Here is a 20,105-nt window from a genome sequence, read left to right on the forward strand (position 1 = left end):
AGCAACCCTGTCATTATGCACAAATATCGTCATGCAGTGTACTCGCCGGATGCCGGTGTTCTCATATCGCACAGAAGAAGTTCTAATGCTCTTATTAGAGCATACCAGCTGAGTTCGTGGGAAGGGAAGCACCAGCCTAAACACGTCTGTTTGGTCTACAGTCGTGTATTTCAGCGCACACACTGACAGGCCGTAACACGACAGCACATTCGTGTGTAAGCTAGATAGACATATATACTTGGAATGCGTACCATGGATAACTCGTCCATATCACCATCACAGAGCTGATACAAAACATCTGCCCGTGGTCACCGGCGCAGAGGCCGGCTGTGCGCTCCCAGGCTCCCTTATTCGTCCGATCGTGTCAACTCGCATTCCGCCGCCGTTAGACCGGTAGCATAAGGTAACATGCTCGCATTTGGATACATTCGGCCTATACGCACACACCCTGTCCTGAACAGCGGGGCTAGCCGCACCTCTGATAGAATCAGTTCTCGATGCGCGGCCCAACGGCACCCCAGTGGGAAACTCGACCGGTGTCCAGGTAGACAGCAGACCTCCGCGCGACACCATCCGTCTCATGCACCTGCCAGCCCCGTGTCTGGCCACCTCTCCTGCCGCGGGCCGGACAGTCTCGCCCAGACTACCCAGCAGTCGGCCCCGCCAGTACCGTCCGAACTATGTGCCCAGTAAGACGGAGCCCCGGCCAAGGCCAGCGCCACACCGAATCACCACGGCCGAGCGGCGTGTGCGTGCTCCACGGCAACCTCGGGCGCTGGGCGGCGGCGGAGGGCCCGCAGTCGCTCCCAGACGAGCGCACCGACTAGAAAATATGCACGCGTCGGCAAGATACGCGAGATTCGAGCGCAACAGGCGAAACAAACGCAACATCAACAGTCCCCGGAATAGACATGCCCCAGGGATAACTATCAACAGCGTGCGCAGGCCCACGAGGCTGTCACAAACGGTCGCAAAAATCGTAAGTAGCCCCGTGTAGCCCGCAGGCCTTAACAACACTATATAAATATCAGAGGACAGCCCACAGGGCAAGACAGGCCGATCGGAAGGCCCTTTAAAGAAAACCATCCTGGCATAGTCGCAAAGTCCCCGAGAGCACAGAAAAGTTGAGCTTCGTTCCTCCATTGCATATGGAGTTAGCCACTCGTTGAGATACTTTTCCCTGTCCGTGAGTCCACGGGAAGTGATGAAATACTAAACGAAAGTACGAACCAAGAACGCAGTGACTGGAGAAAGTTTCACAGCTCCGAAATCGACCAGTGGTCGCCGACACGGCGTACGGAAAGGCTCGCCGTCCGACCGGCCGGTGCGGCCGACGGCCCCCTCCCTCCCTCGCCCTCCCTCTCTCCAGCGACGCCGACTGAACGTGCGCACAACCCCTGGTCGACCGCTGCCGCTGCCGCCGCGCCGGATGCCGCCCGTGCTGACACGGACTTAGTCCAAGGGCCAGCGTACGGGCCGTCATCAGCGTAAACAACTCAGACCTAACCGGTGCACGCGTGCCCGTGAAAACTAAACAAGCGCCACGCTTCTCGGTAGTACACCGCAACACAAATGTTACGAAGCCACACGGAAAGCGTGCCGACCGCTGTCCCGGCGCAGGGCGGCGCCGGCTCGCCCAGCTACTGTGAGGCTGGAGAGAGCCGGTCCCGGCAGCGTCATCCCTCGGTAAAATTTAGCCGCCGCCTCACAAAGTTCTTACACACCAAACCGCGCAACACGTAAACAAGGCAAAACTGGCGCGCGTCGCGTCACCCGGCGCCGACCGACTGCCGTAAAAACCCCATCTACCGCACTAACCGAGAGTGAACGACGAAAGACTGTCGGGGGTCCGGCCAGCTCACCTAACAACTCCGGCAGCTCTCCAGCTGGCCCGCTAGCCCACCAGCTGGCTAGCTAGCCCACCAGACTGGTCGGCTAGCCCACCAGCTGACTAGCTAGCCCACCAGCTCGCCAGCTAGTTCACTAGGTCACCGGTAGGTCGGCTACCGAACTGATCCGTCAGCTCACTAGCTCATCAGCAAACTAGCAAGCCAACCAGCCAGCCAGCTCACAGGTCAATTCTCTAGCCTACCTGCAAGCTCTAGCTCTACAGTCTGGCTCTAGCTCTGCCTTCTAGCTGTTGGCTCGCCGGCCGGGCTCACCGTTCACAATTCGTCGCCACTCTCGGGTCGGTAGAAGGGGTCGAGCGCGGCGGCCGGTCGGATGCGGGCGCGCGCGGCGCCGGAGCCCGACCGCAGTCGCCAGGGGTTGTAGACGTGTCCTCAGGTGGTCTGCGAGTCGATCGACTGGGAGCTGGTCAGCAGCCGGTAGCAGGGCCGGCACACGGGCGACGGCTCGCCGCCCAGGTGGCCCGGCAGCCTCAGACACCGGTCCAGACACCGCTGGCAGAAGATCTCGCCGCATCGCCAGCAGTGAAACTGAAAACGGCATAAGCGACAGCGGTTAGATGGAGTCAAACGCCTGTATCTCAATGCATAATATGAAACACTCGTGAGAATCTACGTGGTATTTCTGGCTATGTTTGGATACAGATCCCTAATGATCTGGAATTTAACAAGGAAATGAACGAAACGAACGAAATGATTCTGCTCCATCTCAGCAAAGAGGCATCCCATCGACACAGGACCAACCCAATACTCACGGGTCGAAAATAACCTTTCTTCGCGTTGCAAAGCAAGAGGGTCAGTCACCCTAGCCCATTGCTACTTGGTTATTTCAACATCCACATGGTACATCATTCATAGTCGGTTCGGGGTACAGCCTCCCTCTACTTCAATAAGATCAAACAGGATTCACACTAGCCCCATGACACGACACCTGTCCTGGGCCACGCGCACCTTTTTGCTGAAGTGGTCGAAGGCGGTGGTGCAGCTGCACTCGCGTACACCCCTGGGCGAGGCCCACTCGATGGCTACCGAGTCGAGCTCCCTGGTCAGCTGGTCGGCCGTCAGTGGCGGCAGCTGCAGGTTGGCGTTCACCTGGCGGGAGGGAGCGGGAGGTGTTAGGTGGGGAGGGTGAACGGGAAGGGGGAGGGGTGGCGAATGACCTGTTAGCTCAGTTGAGTGTCAATTTATTGACCGAAGTCCCAAACCCCGATATTTGACTTTGCGTTTAGCATACTTGCATTAAAGAAATACTCGTCTACGCATTAATCACATTATTTCCTCGCTGCAAAACAAACCAGCAATGGAGAATCAGCAGTCATACGACATGCATACTGCATGTATTTACATGACCGATGACAAAAAGAAATACAGCCACGCCGCGCTATATAGCCGGCTTAAGTCGAACACATTGAGCCATGAGTCGACATCTACAGCGTATAATTATGTGTCACCGATCGCACAGTTTCCCGTGTCAGAACTCAGAGGTGCTGTCGGAACAGGGCGGGCAAGCTGTCGGTCCAGGACAGGTATGCAGTCGTTCCTCACCTGATCGTGGATGTGTCGCCGTTCGGACAGTTTCTCCGTGCCGGAGGTGCTGTCCGCGCCACCGTGGTTCTCCCCGTCGGCCGCGTTGTTGAGCCTGCTCTCCAGCTGCGCTATCCGCTGCAGAAGGGGATGTAGACCGTCAAATATTACAACAATTTACAGCACTACAGCTTGTCGACGGAATCCAACATAATGAGCTCCACTTTATGTTAATTAACTGCATTACACCAAAACCAACTTAATTTTACCGAAATAACATCACCCGAAAAATAGCTAAATGATTCTTGATTCGTCAAAGAAAACTTACACACCAAAAAATGGAAAACACCGCGGTTGGTCAGCTGATAAACCACACATGCAGGCACCAGTACCACCAACCACTCCTTAGTCCTTTCAGACACCTCTCCCACCCACTGTACGGCGGAGGGCGCTGACGGCGTCAATATCCGGTAGCGTCACCGACTCGACGAGCCGCTGGGGTCCCCAGTGAGTCCCCAGTGGGTATCGATCGGGAGCCCCGGCCGAGGGAGGCCCGGCACGGCTGTAATGCCAGCTGACACACTCAGACGGATAGGAATACAGGTGGCGCGCAACAGCCGCCTTTTGACATCAGGCTGGGAGTATGCAGTCTGGTTTTGGTGGTAGGGGACACGTCGTCGTGTAAAGGTCGTGTTAACTCTTCCAAATTAAATTAAATATTTGTAAACGTTGTCGTGTGCATTTTTCATGCTTAATTCATGATTAGAAAGATTGGTTTAGCGTCAGGTCGAGTGCAAAGTAAATTAACGCCTCAGAATAGGACCGCAGCTCTCCTGTTATAGCTCCAGTAAAGCCTTACAAATCCATCACTATCAGCGTCTTAATTTTGGTCCCAAAACCTCCATGCACCTTGATTACATCCTACGCCACCCGAAATAGACCCCACACCGACAGTGACTGCTGTACGGACCTTCTCCATGAGCCGAATGTGGTCCCGCAGTGAGGAGTTGTGGTCGGACAGGCATCCCGTCACCTCGGCTAGGCTGTCCCGCGGGTGAACGCCGAACTCGAACCGCGTGTACATCCCGCGCCAGAACCTGGCGGGAAAACAGCGGCGGGGTGTGATGGGCTGGTAGCCACACGGGTGAGACAGAGCTGGACGATACTTATTTACACAAATGGGACAACTTCACTGAGGTGGCTGCAAGTTGTAAAATGTATGGAAGTCAACACGTTATTTCGACGGTGTCGCGCTATGACATTGTATGTACCTATTAAAAGTTTGTTGCATAATCATTGTATAATCATTGTTAGGCATTGTATATTTGAAGAAAATACCTAGAACAGCTCAGCCAAGCGAACGAACGGACACCATCTTACGTAAGAAACGGATCCATACTATCCACGTACTCGTTAGTTAAAAATGAACTGGCTGCATAGCTCACTATCTCACCATCAACTCAAACACCTGGCCTCCTCAGCCAGCCCTCCCTCCCCTTCCCCTCCCTGTTCTACTAACCGTATAGTCTGTGGAGCCAGGTTGACCTTCAGGCAGCCCGGGTGCAGGGTGGGGTCGTACAGCGGATTCAGGTACTCATTGCGGTGGTGCGCCATGTACCCCCACAGGGAGTAAGTTCGCTCCGACAGCCTGTGGTAGACAGATAGGGAAGGTGAATAGAGGCGTCATGTAACCCCAGAGGGAGTAATTTCGCTCCAAAAGCCTACCTGGTAGGCACGTCATAGGGAAGGTGAGCGTCGTGTCAGTTAGTGGGCGAGATATTGTGGGCGTTATTCCGTCCAGTGGCTGATACTGTGGGCTAATAGCGATAAGAGCGAGCACACTAAAACAGACAGGTATTACGGCGGGCGACGGAGTTACGGAGGCCGGTGCCGCACCCAGCCAGAATCATGGCGAAGGGTGGTAATCCGCGGTGGCTTCACAATTATCAGAGAGTGCGAAATAATCAGACAAAGGAAAACATAGGCAAATATGAATTGCAATTAGGGGTAGCTTGATAGCAAAAGGTGATGTGAAAATAAGAGAAGACTGACATGGTTACACTGGCGACTATTCGGGTAAAGGATTAAATCACGGTTCACTAAGCACACAACGTATCGCAGCCTCAGCTTCCAAACAATGCAACGCACAGATTAAGTTACTAGACATCTAACAAAGTTGCGCTACAACTTTCAAACTCTGCCAGCTTTAAAGGCTTCTAGCTGAATACAACACGTCCGGTTGAAAGGAAACATTGAATTAAACTACAGCCACATCCGTGAAACTCACCACCTCAGACTACTCAAACCTTAACGCCCCACGAACGCTCCAAGACAGAAACGCCTGACCAATGACCATTATTGTCATGTACGATCGATCAGCTGACCTGAGATCCTGTCGATCCTTGTGGCAGTTTCCGATGAAGGTGCCGAACTGACACGAGAACACGTGGTCGTGCAGTGTGAGCAGGTAGCGCTCGTTGAACTGGAACGCCTGGGGCTGCAGCTGGGTCAGCTGCCACACCGCCTCTGCGGACACACAGGGTCACACGGGGTCATACAGGGTCACATGGGTTACGCTAAGGCCATAAGGGGTTACCTTGAGGTCACATGGGGTCACACATTATCAAGCCGAGGTCATATGGGTCCATTGTGGTGGTCACAAAAAAAAAGAATGAGGGGAAGAAATGAGAAGAATCAGCGACAAAGTGCATCACTGACAAAAAAAAAAAAAAATGCACACATAATGTTCTCGCTCAAAAACAAATTTGTATCAAGATCCTGTCAAGCCCCGAAGCTGCATACACCACTAGTAATGACGAAGGGAATTCCAGCTCGCACCGCAACAGAAATAGACCGGCAATGAATAGCAGATCGGGTGTGGAAAATACGACATGAATATTACCACCCGGAGGTCATCAATTTTCAGCTCCGACCTACCGCCGTGAAGCGCATTTCTCAGACAGTAACGCAATCTAGCACTGCATACCTTTACCCTCCCAACCCAACCAGCATACCCAGTAACACGGACTGCAATATGTTATCCGCGGCGGATTAGACGGCTCTACTCCTCACGGACCAGGGTGGCGACGACAGGGCATTCGTCTTCACAAGGTGCTGGCCGTTCCTCTTACCACCACAGCCCGCTTACAGTGCACAGGGCCTCGCGAAAAGGCGGATCGGCTGACGGCAGCTGCGGTCTGCACTCAACGACAAACTGCGAGAAGACAGCAGATGGCGGGACTTGACGACAATTAGCGTGAAGGTAGCAGACGGCAGCACTCACCGACAAATTGCGTGAAGATGGGTGAGATCTCCTTGGGGTCCTGCTGGATGAATCCGCACCGGTCGGTGAACTTGTGACCGTGAGCCAGCCAAACTCTCTCGATCAGCGCCTGACGGGGGAGGGAAAAGAACGCGACAGTCAGAGGCTGCTTGAAGTGGACGAAACAAATGTGCCATAAACTGTCACAACCAAAGGCAGATTGCGCGTCATGTCCGATCGTTCGTACAGACTCACAAGTCCACAGCTTAACACAACCATTCCATACGAAAAACTAAAAATGTGCAATCCACTGAGCGCGAAACCTAACCACTACGAACAGGCGAGATCACGGGCTACACCAAAGTTCTACGCTACAGATTTAGTCGATTCTCTGCAAACCTGCTACAACTCAACTCCCCTCCTCTTTATCACCAAACTTATCTTCCTCTCACTCTCCCTCTCACCTGGAACCCGTGCAGCGACCGGTAGTAGGGGTCGAGCAGCAGCTCTGCCAGGCCGCACGTCTGGCTGGTGCGGTCCCAGCCGTCGCTGCAGTGCACCAGCACCGTGGTGCCGGCCTCCACCGAGGAGGCCACGAACTGGGCTGCCTCCAGGGTGGTGCGAATGTGCCGCAGCCAGCCGCTCGCCTCCAGGCCAGAGAGGAACGACGACATCGCCGACGTCTTGCTCTCGCAGGCTGTGAGGGGAAGGGGAGAGAGGTCAGGTCAGCGAGGCATGATATGGGTGATATACGGGCGGGTCAGAGGGTTAAATTGGCAGAATTATGATCAGTGAGGGCCTACACAGAAACACATCAGTACCCCGGAGGAATATGAGTTATCGGGACCAAACATTTATGCACAGCAACATTGTCCGAGTTGAGCAATCTAACAACAATCTACTGAGTCATTTTCACTCTGTTACATATATGAACCAGCCTGGACACGTGCTATGCCTCTTTCTCAGCATCAACTCAACAGGACGATCAAACTTGATTATTTTCGTCGCCCGATAGCTTACAAACCTTGGTGACAGGCACTCACTTTCCACAAGTTTGCTGAGACTATGCCGCATAACGTGAATGTTTTCAATGCCGAAGAAATGGAATTTGATGTTCTGGTAGAAGCTCTCGTTCTCGTATCCTTTCCCTGAGGCTCGGTTGGCCATAGCGTTGATCTGGGAAAAATCCATGAAGACATGCGGTCAGAAGTTCGGGATTTAGTGAGTTGTATGCATTGCATCCAATAAACACACCTAGCCTGCATTTAACCCGCGCCCCAGTGGCGGTCTCAGCCAACTTCGCCCTAGTGAGGGGGGGGGCATATGTTACCACCCACCTCTAACTCAAAAACTAAGAGGGCTAGAAAGACGCGGTAAAAAGCAGTCGATAGCTCTCAATGCGTACGTTTGAAAGTATTTCGGCCATTTTTCACCTTAGAGCAATATTGGGGTCACCAGAGGTCATCAAAGGTCAAAATTTGCCAATTATCATTATATTTTTCAGAAAACATGCCGCTATCTCAGGAACTATGGTAGCTAAAAAAACGCACGGAACAGCAAACGATAGTTTTTGAACTCTTCTTTTGAAAAGGTCATTATCAATATTGACCTCAGGTCAACGGTTTAGCTTCCAGAGGGCAAAAACTCCAAAAATAGCTGTTTTTACGAAAAGTGTTTTTCGACAATAACTTTCGACTACAAAAAGCCACGACATTTCTATTGCCAGAATCGTGTTCTCCTCGCCGAGACGCGTCGAATGAACTATAATTTGACCTTGAAAGGTCAACTTGAAAATTTGACCTCAGGTCAAGGTCATGAACTGACCGGAAAAGGTCATGTTGCATATCAGTCGATGCGTCTCAACAAGACAAACACAATGAGACCATTCCCAGCGTTCTATCTCTTTCCAATCGCGAGTTATTGGCAAAAAACTGTTTGTAGCCTCAAGTGACCTCGGATGACCTGTCTAGAGGCTATCAGCAAAAATGACACCTTGGTCATCACGAGTGGACTAAATCATTGTGATTCTGAAATATTTGGACTGTTCCGATGCGTACACACGGATCTAGAGGCATTTTCATTTTTCTCCATTGACTTGTAATGGAAAGGTCACGCCACTGAGCTGACCTTAGGTCACGGATATAAAAAATCTGAGATATACAAATTGTAGGCGCCCATAACAGCATGCAATCCACCAAGTTTGAAACCTTTCTGACAAACACTGCAGGCTGGACATGATTGCAAACTTTTTTTTAGGCTTGGTCAGTTAACTTGACCTGGTGACCTGACCTGACATAACCTGGGGTCAAAAATTTCACACATTGTCCAAAATTGATGTACCAAAAGCTACCCCAAGCGGCGCGGCGCTACGCGCCGCGGTTTTTTATTCACACGCAAAAAACGCGACAGGATGGTAACATATGCCCCCCCCCCCACTGGGGCGAAGGTTAACAGACGCAGGATAATCTAACCCGCGCGATGATAATCTAATGGCAAAAACATCCGCCTGGCAGCGAGCGTCCCCGCCCGCTCAGTGAAGCCCTCCACGCCAGTCAGCCTGCTGATAGATTCACGCCCGCGCGTCCGTCTGTCGAACTAAAACCACTGCAGCCGCTGGGAGTACTGGGAACCCCGCCCCTCGGCAGAGCTGACCTTTCCACAGCCCGGAATAGACTGAGCGCGAACATACCGTCCGCCCACACAGCTTCAGAAATCAGTTCACCGAGCCGAATCAGTCTGTCAGCAACAGCGAGCGCTGGGCTGTTTCGGTGTATGTTCACTTTTCATTAGACGGTGATACTGATGAACCGCATATCACAAAGCAGAACTATTTCGTCCATATGATGTAAGCATGACGGCAATTACAACGATTGCCTCCACAGCAAAGCTAATGAGAGTGCGTTTCCAACCGAAGAGCAACAGAAATAAATAGAGCCATGGAAAAAGGCCATAATTAGGGAGCCATATCGCTTTTATATGACGCCTACGAGAAAAAAATGACACGAGAGTACCGAAATTCCTCGCCTCGCCTCCCCCGTACCACCCCTCCCGCCTGACCCGACCCCACCGTTCCCGACGACCCATCGTCCCCGGTAGGGGGGGGGGGGGGTATCTCACCTTGGGCCGAGTGTCCACCACATACATGAGCTTGTCGGAGGGATTGGTCAAACGGACCAGTTCCAGCATCTGTTCATCTTCCAGACAGCGAGCCTTGAAGCCGGACAGAGGTTGGCTGCACCGACAGATGCTCGCCTGAGAGGGGGGGGGGGGGTCAGGTCAGAGGTCATAACCTGCAGAGACTGCACGGCTCATTGGTCAGAACAGTCCGGAACAGGCGTAACAGGCGGAACACGCTTCGGGGAGCCCGTGTAAGCACAGCGCGCAGGACTCGTGTATTGTACTGATGGGACGGGGAGAATATTGAACTGTGTGTGAAGTGCCGCATTGTGCGGTTGGCATTTGCTCATCAGATAAAAGGAACCTCGTTGTGAGAAAAAATGGCAGAGATGATACGGTAGTTATTACTTATTAATATCATTCACCGGAACATACGAAACGACGCATATTTGACAACCGAAAGAGAGCTCGAACCATACACCATACATACAATTTCCTCATACCAACCATACAACGTCCTCTAACGACTCCAAAAAGCGGCCGCGACCGCTTCCATTCACTCGTTAATCACACCACCATTGCTCGGCGAGCTCGCCCCAGTTCTCCGTAACACGCTATTTCAGACATCTCCCCGGCTGCCGCGGCGTGCGGTCGACATTTCAGAGTGGGAAGCCGGGCCCTACCAGTAAATTGCCGCCGGCCTGCTCTGTTCCGGGTTGGACGGAACCCAGCCGTCCCGGACGCGTCATGAAAGCGTGACGGTTTTTATCACAGGTCACGCGTCACGAACCTAGCCGGACTACGGCGGAGGTAGCGAGACGGGGAAAGGGACCATTCGGGTGCGATGGCCTGCGTACCATCGATCAATAGTATTGATCTAAGGACACGAAAAACAGACAGCCGGTATAAACTACAGCTGGGTGGGATTGCAACAGTTCTCGACACATCGACACAAAAGACCCAGATACGCCACGCCAACTGTTCAACAGGTCACGTGTCGTAATGGAAAAGTTGGCAACTAGGCTACTTACGCTCGCCATAGCCTGTTGAGGCTACTGCAAACTTCGGTAAAAGGTCCATCTATATTACTATTTGAGGAGGGTGCGTCTGTCCGTTACCGAGGTCCCGACTTGGTGGTGCTTTGCGTGGACTACAGGCCAGACCGTTGCACCTAGCCCGGTGAAATTTGCACAACTTATAGATCAAAGATGCGCGACGTGCCTTTGAGGGGTCTCAGCTCGATCGGGTCGTTAGTGAGCGCTTGGCGCGTGTCCAAAAAGTGCAAATTCGCGTCATAGACTTTACATGTATAAATCGGCGTGCGAAATCGGGCGAAAACGGCTAATTTTGGCCGACACGGGTCCAGTTCCCGTGCAATATCTTGGTGACCAGGGGTCCGACCGGCACGTGGAAAACAGCATCGTGTACAGAATTGAACGGGCTATTGAATGGTGTGCAATGCAGAGGATAGCACGCGCCACGTGCACCGGAGAGGGCACTTTTATTTGAAAAATTGCGGTTTTTGAGGGATTTTGGAATTAATTTCATTTTTAGGTGACCGTTAAATGGAGCGAGTTGAATCAACGCCTATTTGCAAGAGAAAGGTACCGCCTCTCATATAAAAATTGTGAATAGCTAATTGATCGACGCCAAGGTGGTACAAATCGCTAGAGAAAATGGTGTTTGTCGATGATGTGCCACTTTATTAATTACACGGGTTTTGCTGCATAACCTGATACGTTTGGCAATTGAAAATGGCACCGTTGGAAAGAGCATTCAATTCTGTCCAAGATTCACTCTTCATGTTTACATGATGAGCAACAGTATTCTTAAAAATGCAAATGTTTCAAACCACTACATAGTCATTTTTACCGAAATTCATCGATGGTCCTCAAAAGACTTCACGCCAGTTTCCGAATCATTCTTAAGTAGAACGCATGATAATACGAAACGGGCACCTCGATGCGATGTATCTTTTTGTTTTATTACAAAATGCTTGGCCGTCAAAAAGCAATCGAACGAAATATAATGGATGCCGACCAGATCGACACAGACCAACCCAATACCCACGGGTCAAAAATAACCCTTCTTCGCGTTGCGGAGCACGCGGGTAACCCTAGTGACTTCACTATTGGTTCAATCAGTATCACCGAAAATGGGGATCATTAGAATTTCAGGCAAATGCCACATGAAAATGTGAAATGTGAAAGCCACCGATTTGCTCGCTTAGTCCTTCGTATGCCTCGGGGAGCCTGTGTCGGGTATGAGGCTTTATACAATCGCCGTTACGGCACATTCCGAGATCTACTCAGCGGAGAACCACTCCACTCCAACAAATCTCTCCTATCCCAATATCACTCAGAAGGGATTAGGGCCAGGGTTGTTACGAGCAAAAACCCAACCCACTGGGTTTTTGGGTTTTTGGGTGGGTAATTGAAAGCAAAAACCCAGGGTGGGTTTTTGCCTTAACTTTGAATTGTTTCGATCACCACAATCACTTCTACATTTCAGTATTTCATGCTTTGGGCCTAATTCAATGTTTAATTTATGCTAGCATCTTATAGTGTGTTACAGAGACGCGGAATCAATGCCTGTTATAAGTAAAAACCCAACCTGGTGGGTTTTTGGGTTTCTAAGCTGCTTTTTATATTTAGAATGGGAACTGAAGCAAGCAACTAATAGGAAACAATAGTAAAATGTTTCGTTGTCCATGTGCACCAGTACGTGGACTGGATGAGGTCGACCACTCCTCTGGATTGGCGGGAATCTGCAATTATGTGGTGTGGTGTCAGCGCTGCTCTCGGCGGAGGCTGCCGGGCGCGCCTCGTGTTATAGACGCCCTGCAACATAAGGCGCGAGATGCAGCGGGCCGCCGGCTAGGCTGGGGCAGGGGGGGGGGGGGACAAAGTTTAGTTCATACCTACCAGTCTGGCTGCTCCCGTACCTACGTCGCCAAACCAAGAGAACACCCGAGGGCATTTACGTGCTGAAGATCGGGAACATCCGCGATATTCAAGAACGCCTGTGGCCTGATCTGCGCATAGCTTCGTGGAAAACTGGACACCGACACATTCATCAATGTCTCCTGTAGCGATTTCCGTGTCCAAAATATGCATAAGTAGTCAAAATTTCGGATGGCAGGGCAAGAAAGGCGACTCTGAAACTCGGTTAAAACAGCGTTTATACTGTGGTTTCGGCGGCATTATCACTTTTACGCATCCGTGCGCTCCCTCCCAGCGCGGCGGAAGTGCGACCGACGAAGAGGTTGCTAGGCAACGGTATTTGCTTGGGCTGTTCTATGAACTCAGGTTTCTATAGCAACCCCGTAACAAACCAATGAAACTGAACAGGTCTCCATGGCAACCACGGTACAAACATTGCTATAGAACACGTCTGGTAAAATTAGTTGCAACCAAGGCCATCTATAGAAGGTACAGTCACTCCCCCGCCGACCAATCAGAGACAGATCCTGAGTGACGTCACCCCTGATGCTCGCAAGGGGTACTCCATTCCTTTGCAACGTAAAAATGACTAACTTCATTTGAAGATTTTTGATGGCACTGTGCACTTACCGCTCAGCCGATGATGTCAATGGAAAACCCAACTAATTTTCCAGCGACAAAAAAGAGCAGCAATATGCTAAGAAATGGCCGGTTTTGAAGATATAGACGATTTAAAAAGCCTCTGCAGCAGCAGGAAAGCAACGTAAAAACGCATCGAGCTTATATTTTTACTATGGATAAATCATTTTTCAGTGAGGTTTTAGATATGGTATAGATTTAACTTACAACTTTATTACAATATTTTCATTACTTGAAACTTTATTTCAAAATAATATTTTCAAAAATGGCAGCTGTTGGCAAGTAGCTTGGGAGCGATTGTGGCGCACCACGCCATTAATTGTCCTGAGGCCCCCTTATGATGTCATCAAAAGTGGAGTGACATGGGCCTGGTTGCAACTATCTTTAGCCACCGTGGTTGCAACGATCATAGGGCCTAATGAAACATCACAGCTAAAACAACCAAAGTGTGAACAAAAATATCAAAAAGCCTCCAGTAATATCAAAAACCCACCAAAAAAAAACACGAAAAACCCACCAAAAATACCAAAAACCCACCAAAAACCCATGAAAAACCCTGGGTTTTTGCAAAAACCCAGGGTTTTTGGGTTTTTCACCAAAAACCCTGGGTTTTTAACAACCCTGATTAGGGCACAACTACCATATCTCAAGGGGCAGAATATGTCATCTCTTTTCGCTGAGTAAGGCTTCAAGGAAGCTGCAACTAAACGTAATACTGCGTGTTCGTCCAAGTACTCCTCAATCAAACGACAGCTGGATATGGGATAGACGCAATCAAAAATCTATAAGGAACATCCGAACTTATCAATGCCACAAAAAAACATACCACAGGATCATTAGCAAACAAAAACTCATGCATAAGTTCTAGGAGGAAAAAAGCGTCAAAGCCGTTCCTTTCTTAATAGTTATGCGTATGAAGAATACCATAATCGTTCAAAAATAGACCTAAAAATGAGCTGCCTGACCACTCCCTTCCGTCCCATCACATCTCCGCGGGGCGTCGCACCCACCTGATTGTGGTGCCGGTAGCTGAGGACGGGCAGGCGGCCCTTGCTGCGGAACCGCGCGCAGCCGATCAGCACGGCCGTGGAGGCGGCGGCCGGCACCGCCAGCAGCGGCGGGTACGTGTCGCACACCTCGTACGACTCGTTAATGTCCGTCAGCGTCCACGCCGAGTTCGGCACGCCCATCCGCCTGGTGGGCAGAACAAGAGGGGATTTTATAGATTGTTATATGATGCCCTGTAGGCTGTAAGGGTCAACATAACATTATAACAACACGGGCGGGTGAATCATTTATCTTTTTGTAACAACTCCTAGCTACTTTATATTCTTTACTACCCAATTTAGCCACATCTCGCCCATACTAAACCACTGGCGCCATGCGAAGAAGCACGGTAACCAAGTACCATCCCGAGTCCCGGTGTCGAATGTCCTGTTGTCGACCGTCCCGTGTGTAAGCCGGAGTGGGGTAATGCAGACAGAACTGACCAATCTATGTCACGCCAGACTGTCATTAGGTGGCGGGCGCACAGAGCGTGGGGCGACGGTCAATACTGCGGCGGGAGCCCGAGGCTGGTCCCGCTGGGAACAGCGTGCCGGGACAAGGGGAGACGATAAACTTTGAGCAGTAACTTACTGCAGCCGATTGACGAATACTTGTCGAGCGTGCAGCTAGACTGGGCTTCTCTATAAATATATGCGGTATTCACACATCGCGAAAATTTCGTAGATCAGGATTTCGAGCATATCACGCTACGATTAGCGATAGTAGGCCGGTGAAATTTTCCTTAATCTAGAGGGAGTAATGCGTACAACATTCATGGGCCGTAGTTGGCAATGCGATCGGATGGTGTGCTTTGTAAGATCGTTCTGTGTTAGGGAACATAAGAACACCCCTCCCATACTATTGCAGTTTGAGAGCAAGTAACATCTCAAGTCAACCAATGAACGTCTAAACCGCGCTAAACTTCGTAGATATCACGCATAAAATAATTAAAAGCAACCTTCACCATCAACTTCAGAGCACCATCAAATCTCAAATTATTCCACGAACTCGCTCCATCGTCCCTACATCCCTCCCACGCACACATAAACCGTTTCCGTCTGGACTGCCCTGGAGCCGCCTCCAGCCCACTCCAGCCGTCGTAAACACTCGTCTCCCGGTCCCGTTAACCTTCAGCTCTAACCGACCTGGGCCTGCGGCGGGCGGTTATCTGTCAGCTCTAGGGAGACGCGCGGGACGGGCGCCGGACGTCTCTGTCCACTGGCAGTCAGCCGGCACTCACCGAAAGTCGTCACGCAGGTTGTAGATGTTCCAGCCCTCCTCCTGACGCAGCTCGGTACTGCGGGGCGTGTACTGGAAGCAGTACAGGTCCTGCAGCTCCACTGGAAAATGGAACGGCGCGGAGTGAGAGACGGGCAATTAACCATGGCACACGTGAGAGCATGCATTTCATTAGACAGAGGGATATGGAACATGTGCCTCCCTTCCCCTACCGAACGCAATCAAGCTATAAGACTGTTAATGGGTATATTGTAAATGGCACATAAAACCGAAAAGTGCGGGAAGTGTTCCATTTTTATATTACAGCTGCATCCATATCGTTTAGTCAGATGAACCTGCTCAATAAGCCTACGCAATACCTATGTCATACACCACAAAGAACGCATATTTATTTCCAATCCGCGACAAACACCACCAACGTAACCAATAGAAAGATAAGCCCATGCACACCAGTTTCCCGACAAGCCAGCCCTCACAGCTCACTAGTTTCCCCACGACGACACACGACTACTCAATGGGCTGCAGGGGCTGTAGGACTGCTGAGGTCACATACTCACCGGGCTGCGACAGCTGGAGCAGCGACGTGTAAATGTCGTGGCAGTCGGGCTCGCGCTGAATGACAAACGTGGCCGAGCGGAAGTTCTTGCAGCGCACCAGCAGGGGCGAGCCACCCGGCGTCAGCGGGAGCTTCTCCACCGACGCTATGTGCATGTGCGATATCTGAAACGGAGCGCGACGGTCATCCGTGCGGTACCTGACCCGGTGGAAGTGAACGAGATTGTAATTATGGCGTGCGATGAGGAGTACTACCTACCTAACAACTTAATCAATCGAAAATCACACCCGGGAATTGCAAATGTACCACTGGACGAGAATTTGAACCATAAACTACAACAAATGCAAGTTAGGTGCTTTCTAAACACTTTTAGGAATTCCATTTCTCGTCCAATAACTCGTTTTCTGCCGGATCATCGCACATCAGAGATTGTCAACACCCAACGTGTACCTCCTCCCTCCATTAGAATCATTACGATATCGCAGCCTCTATGGGCCGATCTGCATAATCTCCGGGTACCGCGTCTAGAATGGTGATGTGTTTCTGAGTGATGGGCCGGCGACCCTCGCCTCGCCAACGTGGGCGGTGCAGGTGACACAGGCGCATTTCAGCAGAAATGGCTTTAGTTTAGGGGTACAGCCAGAAAAACTCAGGGGGCCCGCATCATGAAATGAGACACAACAATGAGTATATTAGGCAGCCAGAGGCCCAAAGGGCGAGTGAAGTATTAATTAGTATGCACATCCCATGTTTGCATATCAAAGTCCTACCAAACATCTTTACCTCACAGTCTTGAAGACTGGGCCATCAAATAAATGACAATGGACAGGACATCACCAGCTGCATAGCCTTTATTGTGAGGGTTGAATACTATCGATGAACTCAGCCAACCATGTCAGAGTTGTTATCAATATTTCTATACACCCCAAACAACTAAGTCTATGGTCCCATTTTTTTCTGTTAGCAAGTCATGATCAAAGCTTTGGCATTAGGCTGCAGTTGCACACTGCAGTCAGCACTCACCCAGGTCTCCTTTTTGTTGCGTGGGTCCACAAAGATGAGATGTGTGGCAGTCAGGTAAAGGGTGCCAGGTGCAGGCTCCACTGCAGTAAACCGCTCCAGCATCCTCACCTTTTCCACCTGCCACAGACAGAAGCGGGTGAGTGAAACAGTTGATGGAGGGGGTAAGAGAGGGAGACAGACATATGAGAATCCCGAGCTACATTTTACACAACTGTCTTTGGGAGAAGTGCAGAGAAATGCATGACAATGCTAAGATTAAAGAAATTAAATGCAGGAGACTTGGAATGGTGAAATAGGAAGCTAATAAGCAATTTGTTACATGAAATTTGAATGAATAAGTAAATGGATGCATTATCAATTGCAAATACATTAGGTAATCAAATCCAATGTATCTTTTGTTAAAACAACCTTTGGTTTTTTGATGATCTCCATGGTCTGCTGCGGGTCACGGACACCCGTCTCAACCTCATTGTTGCCGGGCAACAGCTGAGACAGCTGCCGCCCGACACCCTTCAGGAACTGATCCACGGTGGTATCAACTCAGACTGCAGGCGGCTTAACTTCACTCAAGCCAACTGCCACTTTCAATGTTACTGGAAAAAACAACATGTCAATGTCAATTTGATGCTTAAAAGGGATAGCACTAACAGGTCAGAGCAAGCGGTGGATTTCTTTAAGCATACTTCTATCAATTAATCAGCAAAAATGCATGTTAACTATTTGTATCACTCATATTTCTTTCAGCATATCAGTAGGCGGAACTATGGTCATGAGTACCCAAATATAGGAACGTTCCCATTTTTGGGAACGGAGTTCCCAAATATGGGAACGGGCGTTCCCATTTATGAGAACGGAAGGCAATTTTTCGGCCGTTCGCCCACTAAAACTCAAAAGTGCATCACGTCTCAAAAAGTGCACGCTGATTTAAGTATCTACTAAATCTCCATAAAGTTATCTTTAATCTGACCGTGGAACAAGGAAATTGACCGTGGAATGATATTTTTAATGATTTTTTAAAATGACAGAATGGTGGAAATATGGGTTATACGACATTTAACATGCAAGTTTAAGGAAAATGAAGCATTTTTTACATTTTGAGGTCAAGTATAATAATTTTCGCCTGGTTATGAAGTTTCATTCTAGCGACACCAGATGATGACATATGCAAGCGAACACGCGGACAGTCCCGAGGTAATATTGTTGACATTTGGTGTCGGGGCGATCGACCGCGTGGAACGTCAGTGATTTTACCGAACTACTGTTGTAAACTCAGTTTCAGTGGTTTAAAATCATTCAGCTGTATTTTATCAGCCCTGAAAGACATATTTTATTTGGATGCTAGCTGTTTAGCGTTGTTTTATAAGCAGTGTCATGAGCGTGGTTTTTGTCTTCGGCGTTTCTAAGCATGATCGGTTGGGGGAATTTCTCTGATATAGGTCGCTCTGTGTGGCTTATTTATAATTTTTATGCTGATTTCGATCATACGTCGTGCCCATCCTACCAGGCCTTTTGCCACTTACACTCATTAAGAAAGGAAAAAACTAGATTTTCATTGGGACTAGGTGTTTTGAGGGTGTAACATATTCAGCGTTCCCATTTTTGGATACTTCTTGTGCTCGTCAACTCTCGGTGATTAGCAGACAGGTGCTTGACATGTCTCCACCCTCGGCGCGGACGGTGGATATAGGTATGGAAGACCTTGTTGAACATCGCTGAGCGTTGTGGATTACGTAATCCTGCAGAGGGGGGCGTGCCCGCTGCGAGATCGACGGGAATAAAAGCGCAGAAGACCGGGCGAAACATGCAACGGTCTTGCCGGAAAGGTCATCTGATGATTGTTGCGTTAACAATAATTTGCGGCGTTGGACGTGATGCTTGTTAATGAAAAGAGCCCCTGAAAGGCGTCGGTGAAATCGTTCCCAATTTTGGGTACGCCGTTCCCATAATAAGGAACGCTTGCAGCGCCAGTGTACGACAGCGTTCCCAAATTTGGGCTCGCGGCCCGGGTGATGGACTGCTTTAGAAATAGGGGAACGATTTGAAACTACGATGGGCCTTACAATATCAAACTCTTTCCCAACAATATTGAGACAACTATCAGGCGGTTCACGATCGTTTTATATTTTTTGGACGTCATTTAACAGTTCTTTTTCTTGTTTTAAATAATGCCTACATGGCGTTCCCATATTTGGGTTTATCGTTCCCAAACATGGGAACGAAAATGCGTTCCCGAAAATGGGTACGCTTGACCATAGTTCCGCCTACTGATATTGCCAGAAAAAGGTTGCCTCTGGTTCCGTCCAACAAACTTGCCTATTTTCATTTCATTGAAATGCTCTTACCTACCTGGAGTTGAAGTATCTACTGAAAATCTGCAAATTTTGATGAGAAGATGAGAACGTTCACCCTGAAGTAACAGTGCACATAAAAATGCCTTTTATTCGGGGAACGAGTGCATCACTCGCATAAATCCGCCGTCACTTCACGGACACAACACAAAACAAACCCAACAAGTAGACTGACGCATACACGCGTAAGATTTGTCTATAAATTTGGTAGCCCTTACCAGCTGTGAACTTAAAAACACTGAATTAGCACCAAACCACGATGCTTACCCTAGATTACTTTTGCTTACCTAATACCTACCTATGTCCGAGAAGCGATTTTACCGGAATATGGAACTTTTGAGCCGGTCTCCATCGTTGAAACCAAAAGTATACGAACATCCACAATAGCCAAATGCATCTTTCTACCATTTATATTTTCTGATAAAAGGTAAGGATTCGAAGCATTTATTTGAAATATAGTGATAAAACAGAATTATGAGGCGTAAATAAAATGCTTAAATA

The 20,105-nt window shown here is 49.7% G+C and overlaps 1 protein-coding gene across 1 annotated transcript; it reads right to left on the bottom strand.

Annotated features, from left to right (window-relative positions):
- Positions 1 to 149: 149 nt before the first annotated feature.
- Positions 150 to 19,750, bottom strand: LOC122394067 (myotubularin-related protein 8-like). Its single transcript, XM_043390624.1, has 16 exons — positions 19,603 to 19,750; positions 17,665 to 17,849; positions 17,257 to 17,373; positions 16,235 to 16,397; positions 15,679 to 15,778; positions 14,402 to 14,585; positions 9,811 to 9,945; positions 7,737 to 7,869; positions 7,158 to 7,390; positions 6,715 to 6,823; positions 5,816 to 5,957; positions 4,951 to 5,079; positions 4,402 to 4,528; positions 3,453 to 3,569; positions 2,859 to 2,999; positions 150 to 2,438 (listed from the first exon to the last, which is right to left on the bottom strand). The coding sequence occupies exons 2-16, from the start codon at positions 17,686 to 17,688 to the stop codon at positions 2,283 to 2,285; spliced, it is 2,010 nt and encodes a 669-aa protein (XP_043246559.1). The 5' UTR covers positions 17,689 to 17,849; positions 19,603 to 19,750; the 3' UTR covers positions 150 to 2,282.
- Between the last annotated feature and the right edge of the window lie 355 nt (positions 19,751 to 20,105).

This window comes from Amphibalanus amphitrite, unplaced genomic scaffold, assembly GCF_019059575.1.
Source record: "Amphibalanus amphitrite isolate SeventyFive unplaced genomic scaffold, NRLGWU_Aamphi_draft 000571F_arrow, whole genome shotgun sequence".
NCBI classification, from domain to species: domain Eukaryota; kingdom Metazoa; phylum Arthropoda; class Thecostraca; order Balanomorpha; family Balanidae; genus Amphibalanus; species Amphibalanus amphitrite.